The sequence below is a fragment of the Sceloporus occidentalis genome, unplaced genomic scaffold, assembly GCF_023333645.1.
Source record: "Sceloporus occidentalis isolate IW3139 unplaced genomic scaffold, rSceOcc1.0.p SCAF_340, whole genome shotgun sequence".
Classification (NCBI taxonomy): Eukaryota; Metazoa; Chordata; class Lepidosauria; order Squamata; family Phrynosomatidae; genus Sceloporus; species Sceloporus occidentalis.
The window spans coordinates 500,668-509,587 of NW_028317320.1; the positions used below are offsets into that span (position 1 = coordinate 500,668).

At 43.7% G+C, this 8,920-nt stretch overlaps 1 protein-coding gene across 1 annotated transcript; it reads left to right on the top strand.

The window, feature by feature from the left end:
- The first annotated feature begins 2,449 nt into the window (after positions 1-2,449).
- On the top strand, positions 2,450-2,872 carry LOC149274282 (CCAAT/enhancer-binding protein gamma-like). The gene has a single exon (XM_089505684.1). The coding sequence runs from the start codon at positions 2,456-2,458 to the stop codon at positions 2,870-2,872; it is 417 nt and encodes a 138-aa protein (XP_089361810.1). The 5' UTR covers positions 2,450-2,455.
- Positions 2,873-8,920: the final 6,048 nt, after the last annotated feature.

The following is an 8,920-nucleotide window of genomic DNA, read 5'->3' on the forward strand; positions in this document are numbered from 1 at the left end:
CCTCATTGGATGCAGCTGGGGGTGTAGTTTTTAACAATATATAGTTATGTTGCCCTATCTTAACTTCCCATGCCGCTAGAGCTGTTTAATTGTCGGCAACCATACATTACATTTGAAGATGGATTTTGTGATAGTCTATCAAATTGACTTTTCAGCAATAAAACAGTATGAAAACACAGCGAAATGTTCTCAATTTCTGCTTATTTTAGACCGGTTACCTTGTACAAACATTTAGCAAACATTTAGCTTGATGTCCAGGGGTTAAATGGGAGGAGGTTTAATTGCACCTCCCCCAACACATTAAGTTTTGGTAGCAGTATAAACTGCTTTGTGTGCCCACTATGTAGGAGGTGAGAGTAGGTTCTCACCCGTGCCTTGACGTGGCGGGTGAGCTTAATTATGCTTTGGCCAATTCATATAACCAAAACCTCTTATTTATATTATGTTTATATATTTGTTGCCAACTTTATTAGGGTGAGAAGCGCAGACAGTATTTTGTTTTTTGTAGGGCTGCAACTAACGATTATTTTAATAATCAATTAGTTGGCCGATTATTTTTTCGATTAATCGGATAAAAAAACAATATGCAAATGTTTTGTTTATTTAAAATAATTTAATGAACTGGATGTTAAAAAACAACTTAAAATTTACATTAACATTCTTATTTTGTTATTATGTAATAAAAAACAATATTTTCAAAGTACAAGAACCCAAACACAATATTTATGAAACAAAATAACCCCAAACATTCTGAAAAGAGGTGGACTATTACTGTTCAAGAAACTTTGCCCCAGCCCTGGCACTTTGCACCCAGCACTTTGCCCTGGCACTTTGCACTCAGCACTTTGCACCCAGCACTTTGCACTCGGCACTTTGCCCCAGCCCTGGCACTTTGCACCCAGCCCTGGCACTTTGCACCCAGCACTTTGCACCCAGCACTTTGCACCCAGCCCTGGCACTTTGCACCCAGCACTTTGCACCCAGCACTTTGCACTGTGCCCCTGCACCCAGTCTCCAACTCTGCCCTGCACCCAGCCCTGCCCCCACACTCACACTCTGCCCCCACTCTGCCCTGCATCCCCACCCCCACTCTGCCCTGCACCCAGTCTCCCACTCTGCCCTGCACCCACACTCACACTCTGCCCCCACTCTGCCCTGCATCCCCACCCCCACTCTGCCCTGCACCCAGTCTCCTGCCCTGCCCCAACACTCACACCCTGCCCTGCATCCCCACCCCCACTCTGCCCTGCACTCAGTCTCCTACCCTGGCCTGCCCCCCCACCCCCACTCTGCCCTGCATACCCTGAAACCCCACCCCCACCCCCGCGAATCGATCTGTGCGAATGGAGCCACTTGCACAGAGCGAACCGCTTTGTGCGAATGGAACCATTCGCACAGAGCGAACCGCTCTGTGCGAATGGAGCCACTTGCACAGAGTGAACCGCTCTGTGCGAATGGAGCCACTCGCACAGAGCGAACCGCTCTGTGCGAATGGAGCCACTCGCACAGAGCGAACCGCTCTGTGCGAATGGAGCCACTCGCACAGAGCGAACCGCTCTGTGCGAATGGAGCCACTCGCACAGAGCGAACCGCTCTGTGCGAATGGAGCCACTCGCACAGAGCGATTCGCACAGACATGAAGAATACTTACCTCCGGAACGCGTCACATCCGTCACGCAACTAAAAGAAGGCGGAGACTGCAGAGCATGTAGCAGAAGCGGGGAACGCTCGCGGAGGTAAGTAAAAGGAGCCGAGTGCTCCAACAACTAATCGATCACTCGATTAATCGATAACGGAAATCGTCGACAACGATTTCCGTTATCGATTATTATCGATTTTATCGATTCGTTGTTTCAGCCCTAGTTTTTTGTATACATTGTACAGCCAACACACTGTATTTGCAGCATGCTCACACTGTTTGGTAAGCCTCATATTATACATTTGTATTATTTGAGACTAGTTTAGCGCACCGACATTTTTTCTTTTCCCTGTTTACAAACATTTAGCAACACAGGTTATATAAAGGTGATGATAGAGTTTAGAAAAATAAAATTTACGAATGCATTTGTTTGCGTCAAAAGTAAAAAAAAATAAAATTTTTATTTCTTAAATCTGATGAGACATACACATATAACAATGGTATATTTTTTATCTGCTGGGTATGCTGAAAAAAAATATAGTTTGTATAGTATAGAAGTGTTTAAAGGCGAGATGTACCAAAATGCCGAAAACCATCTTAGCACCCAGGTGGGAAAGCCAAGGGGTTAATAACAAGCCTTTCTGTTGATCACCATAATCAGTTTAAGGAGTCTGTATGCGTGTCTAGTGGCTAACATAGTAAAGCTAGAAGTACGTGATGCTAACAGTATTAATGCATTGTCTGCTTTATTTTAGGACATATTTATGTAGAGCATCCTATATTTCTGGTCTACTCTGTCAGTGAAGGTTGGGCCAAATGAACCACTCCCCTTCCACCACTTCAGAGGGCATGAGTGATGCCCGTCCAGGGAGTCCAGCTGCACCACAGCTTGTGCCATTAAATCCAGAAGGAGGAGGAAAGGCTGTCCCTCCAAGCAAGAGCAGCAAGAAGGGGCAACGAATGGATCGTAGCAGTGAAGAGTATCGCCTGCGTCGGGAGCGAAACAACATGGCTGTAAAGAAAAGTCGCTTAAAGAGCAAGCAGAAAGCTCAAGACACTCTACAAAGAGTCAACCAGTTAAAAGAGGAAAATGAAAGACTCGAGGCTAAAATCAAGTTACTTACCAAAGAACTAAGTGTCTTGAAAGACTTATTCCTAGAGCATGCACACAATCTTGCTGACAATGTGCACCCCGAAGCTTCCACTTCAGGGCAGGAGAATTCTGGACAATAACATACAAGGCCATTTGCCATGTTAATGGTTGTGTAGAGGAACGCACGCATTTTTTGTATAATGTTGGACTCAAAATGTAGCCAAAGGCACAATAATCCATTAGGATTAAATTATGCAAGAAGGTTTGGGACCCTGTGTTTAATTTTTCAGCCAAATCCATTTACCTTTTGACAGAAAGGTGTTTGGATGTCTTTCCATGAGGATTCGTAATTATGAGTTCATATATTTTAAAACTGGGTTATATAAACTCAATATTAAAATATATAGACTTGTGTAATTCTAAATATTAATATAACGTGAATGTGTTGCTCATTACATCTTTTTGCTCATACAGTCTTTTTTAATATCCATTACATCCATTACAGTTAAGGAGTTATTTAATGTTAGACAGTTGTGGTCAGATGGAGGTAAACACTGAATATTTTTAACTTGTGCATAAAGGGTAAAATGCATCTTAATATACGAAAAGGGTATGTGGTTAGAAAACAAATGTAATTGTCTGTGTTTACTTTGAGTGTATTTGATTTAAAACAAGATTTACCTGATCTGGGGAACGGGTGTAATTTTGGATACTGTTTACTCCATAGGAACAATGTGCCTTAATAAACTATTCATAATGGGTTGACCCAATTATGGCTATTTGTAAGTAAGGTAAATTATGAATATTTTTTTTTTTGTTCAGTGAATCAGTAGCTTGTAGTTTCGTTTTCAGTGTACAGATTTTCTTTGCGAGGTGATACTTTTTTTGTAACGTTCTTGTTCAGTGCCATGGTCAATGTATTTAGAAATGATAATGTTCTGAACCAGAAAACTATGGCCCATTAAACCTAACATCCATATTAGAAAAGCTAATTGAACGATTGCTTAGATATGCTATCTAGGAAGAAGTTCTGTGCAACAGTATCATCAGTTGGAGCCAACGTGGCTGTGTGAGTAATAGATCATGAGACGTGTATTAACTTTTTAATGAAATTGTAATCCACAATGTGTATAGGGAAATGCATTGAATGAGCACTGCTTGGTATTTGGAAAATTGTTTACACCCACTTACCCGCCAATGATGTGCCTGGCATGTCAGGCAAAATCATATGGGTAAGGACCAATAACGTGCTTGACACATCATGTGGTTAAACAACCACAGATAGGGATTAACAGTTGCTTCCGCGCTCAAACTATTTTGCTGCGTTACCTCCATATTGATGCAACCAGCAACACCAAAAAAAGTTCCATGTTCAAGGATGACCAGATGTCAAAATTCCCAGTTGAGAAATGCACACCTCCCACCTTAAGAAGTGGTCAGCAACATCCACCGGGTGCAGTGCTATCACCCATGCATAGGTTTGTCAGGTTGTTTGGTGAGCTAAACGGCCACATTTGTGACATGCACAATTAAGGTTTTCAAATTGGAATTTTGATATGTGGTCATCCATTCTATTCTATTCGGGACATCTTTGAAGCCAGCAATTTACTTCCAGGGTATTTCTTGTGCTGAGGGTCTTACTGGCACCCTAGGAAGGGTACAGGCATGTTTTACTGACCGGCTGGAGGAGTACGAGAGTGATGGCCTTACCTTCAGTCCCTGGAGGGACCACTGAGTTTTCTTGCCACTCCATCTGTGGCGTGGAGAGAGGTTTCCTAAAGGCATTGCCGCAGTTCTCTTCCCCTTAATGGTCTTGCTGATAACGGCAGTGGAATAAATATGGACGCTGCTTCAGACGTCAGACAAACATGTTGGAGCCTTGGAATACAGGAAGTGCCACCCGCTCCCGCAATTCTGCTGTCATCCTGCATCCGTCTCTCCTGCTCCCGGAGGAAGCGCCGGCTGGGTGCTGGACGTGCGCACCACTGCCGCTAGTTTTAGCAGCAGCTGGTGCGTTCTGACAGGGAGGGGGGGCGTGCGTGTCGTCGGCATTGGGGGTGTGGTGGCCACCGGCGCCAAATTTAAAAATCCGGAAGTCCTGTTTCCTGTACCCTGGTGTGGTCTTTTGAAGTTTATCCTGTTCTGAAGTGTTTTATGGTGTATCTGACTTTTAGCTTGTCCCCGCCTGACTACCCGCTTTGGATTCGACCCGTTCTCTGGCTGACTGCCCATCCTGTGACTGACCCCTGGCTCGTCTGACTCTGCATTTGATTTTGCTCTCTGCCATTCTCCTGCACTTTTGTGATTCCTCATTTAGCAAATTGTGTCCTGACTGATTATCTCAATCATCCCTATTTCGTGTGGATCTCCCCAGTTATACCCAGAGACTATCTACCTTACTATATCTACCTACTCCAGGGCCTCCTCACTGTTGGGATCATCAAATACCTGAGGGTGCTTCTAGGTACATTCCTCCAGAAGAACTTCTGCGGTGAGTGCTCCGGTTTACGGTAGACGTGACAGGAAGTTTTTTTGGGAGCGCCAGATTTAAAAACCAGGTAGCTGTTTCTAGCAGTTCTATGTGCTTTTGTAATTCTGCTTGGAATTTTCAGGGACTTTTTAGCTCCAATACTTCCCTGTATCTTCAACCTCCTGCAGCCCAAATAAGTAAGGCTTTTTTTTTTTTTTTTTTGCTGCCATTCCACATGGCACTTAAGGAGAGACATGGCTCTGCCTCTTTAGAATGACAGGAAACTAAAAATGTAACCTCCCCTTTCCCTGTTTTCCTGCCTTCTCTGGAAGGATGCAGGGACTCTATTTTCCCTTTTATCTTTTCTATGGATGCCCCTGGCAGGGTTCCTCCGTGTCCTCTGGCAGTTTGCCGGTCTAACCTCTTCACTGACCTGTTCCGGGTCATTCCTTCGCATTTGGTATCCCATGCAAGGCTAGCCCTGTCATAAGGATAATTCTACTTGCCTAAAAGCCTGCGGTGGGCTTTTCTCTGCAATTCTGTCCCCAGTATCACCTCGGTAGCTCGGCCAGTGGGCTCCAGAGCAGCAGTGATCCCTCTCCAGCAGCGATAAGCGGTAATATGAGACCCCAAGCACACTTCCGGTTTCTTACGCGACTAAAACCTTTCACCTCTCCCACAGGGTTGAATTTTCTGGTGCCTACACTGAGAAATACCACAAACCTCCCACACTGGTAAGATCTTGGCTGTTTGGTGAGAGTACTGAAGCTGGTGTTTTGTTCTATATCTTATGAAGTGCCCAAGCCTTTTTGTGCTTCTTACAGGTAAGCTGTAGATCAGCAGTATGTTCTTTTAAGGACATATTTATCATTTTCTTTCTGCCTATGTGAATTGGTGTATTCTGGATTTTGTTACAGAACGTCTGCAAAAAAACCCTCCTGAGCCCTCATAGAAAAGCATTCAGGAAGGTTAAACACAAAGCCTGTGTAAATTGCTGCAGGCAGCAGATTCCCTCCTCAGACTCCCATTTTTGTCCTACCCGCTCCTGAACCTATTATGGATTTGGAAGGTGAATCTGAATATGAACATCAGAACCTGAAATCTTTGGATGGACAGGGTGTGGTCAGAAGAATTATTTTTCTTTCTTATGGATGAAACTGCGAAGTTAATCGCTGCAGTAAGATCAACTTTGAACCTGCAAAAATAATTTACCTCCATTAGTGACCTGTTCCGGGGTCATGTGGAAAAAAAAAAATAACCTTCCCATTCCAGACCAAAACCACTGCTATTCTGGTGGAGGATTCTAAGCATTTTAAGCACCCCAATGCATAAAAGAGCTGAGAGCACTGCTGAACGAGCATTTAAAGCAGCAGCCGCAAATCTTAAATACGCCATTGCCTCCACCTCAAGAGCAGTTAGACTCTGGCTTCAGCAGGCCCTGAAAGACCTTGCCGCCATCCCAGGTTCAGAGCAGATTGCCATAAACAGATGCCGCGATTGAGTCAGTTAGCAATGGTCACAGCTCTCTCGACTGTTTCCAGAAGGGCTCTTTGGCTTAAATCTTGAGCCGCTGATAGTGCCTCAAAAACAGGCTTCATTCCCTTGCTGTGACCTGGATCTCATACCAGAGTCTACTACAGAAGACAAGAATTGGCTCCCACAAAGAAGAGCTCCCCCAAGCTTCAAAAATAATACTTTTCGCTTTATAGGGGCAGCTATGCATCTCGGCAGTCCTTTCGGGACAAACGCTATTCCAGGGGGAGATTCCACGTGGAGACTCAAATCTGCCACAGAGATCCATTCATTTAGGGACTATATGACAACCATCAATCTCCAAGATGCCTACCTCCACATTCCCATCAGAGGAAGAGATCTACTGTATCTTCGGCTAGCAGCTCCTTTGGGGAAAGAAAGTTTTGCCAGTAGCCTCAGCAACCAGGATATTTAAGTCATGGGCACTGTCTGCTTACCTCAGCCAGCAGAGAATCAGTGTTATTCTTTTTATCTTTTATTTTAGGAAATTTCCATCCCTTTCTTCCTTTTCCTTTTTTCCCCCCTTACGTACATCAGCAGCCATAATTCATACAATAAAAAGGAAAAACATTCTTCATTTTCAAAAATGTAGGGTTCAACATTCTCTCAAGTATCCGTATATCATATCAATGCTGAATTATGCTATTAATATTCTTCCACATTTAACATGTATGTTATATAGTATTAACAGCAAGATGATAGTCTATATGCATTCATATGTGGTAAGGCAGTTTGATCAGGACCCGGATTGTATAGGGTTATCGGCTATCGGGGGGTTTGAGGAGCTAGGGCATCATTGCCAAGGAGTGACGTTGAACTAAATTCAGAAGTCACGTTTTTCCAAGGTAACCAGATTGTATCATGTTTTTTAATGTTATGTATTCTGAAGAAATGTTTCTCCATTTTATGTTGGTAATCAATTTGATCTAATATCTGAGGCCAGGTCAGAGTTTTTTCTGATTTCCAGTTATGGGCACTACAGATTTTTGTAGCTGCCAATATATTGATGGCTAAATCTAAATTAGATTTATTTTTTTTTTAGGTCTGTATCTATGTGGAACAAAAAAGTTTGAGGGGATAAGATCCATTCAAATCCAAACATCTTTTTAAGTTTCATTATTTCAGCTTTCAAGTTGGACAATTTATCGCACTTCCACCAGATATGGACAGCAGATACTACTTCTGAATTACATCTCCAACATTTATTGGATGTAGTACTAAACATTTCGTGTAAGGTTAAGAGGACATAATACCATCTGTGAAATAATTTGTAAAATTGCTCATGGAGATTAATACAATTAATAACTTAACTTAATTTGTTCCAGACACCATTCCAAACCTCAAGCGAATAGGAAATATCTAGCTCTGTTTCCCATTTCAGAATGGAGTTAGATTTCTCTAAGGTGAGCTCCTGTTCAAGTATTTTCCTGAACCTAGAGATTACATTTTTCTTAGGATGACTCTTGTGACAGGGCCAGGCTAGCTGGCTCATGTGTCATATGAAGTTTAGCCGGGTCACGGAGCACTTTTGTGTCCGGTTCTGTATACTGGGACCCGGTAATATATTATATTGTGTTTATTGTGTAACCGGCCCAGAGACTGATGTGGATTCAGCCCCAGCCTTCAAAGAGACGATCCTATAATCTGGCTGGGGCTCTTAATCAGCCAACACAGCCCTGTCTGCCCAGACGGCACCCGCACTACAGGGGGGATAACACAGGTGGGGGAACCCATTGTATGCTGTAATCCCCTCACCTGATACATCCCCTGTATACTGATGGGATTTGTGATGGGATGTGGCTGATGGGATTGGGGGTTGAGTTCGGTACACATTGCATTGAGATTGTTTATAAGTTCTGTGTGTTTGTAATAAAGAGAGTTCTTCTTGGTTTACTACGAATGGTGGTCTGGATGATCCGTGGATAGCTGAGTGCTATCCGTATGAGGGACTGACTGGTGATTCCTCAGCCCTCAAACAGGGGATACCCAGCCTTGGGTACGGTGACCCTGTAACATTGGTGGCAGCGGTGGGATGAATCCCACGACTTGGGTGAAATCCAAACCACCAACTGGGATTGCAGACGAGAGACACCAAGAGAGCTCCTGGAGGTTTGTAGCAAAGGAAAGGCTACTCTGATTGCGGACTGCAGAGAGATGGACCTGCACCAGGATGCCCCAGAGGAGA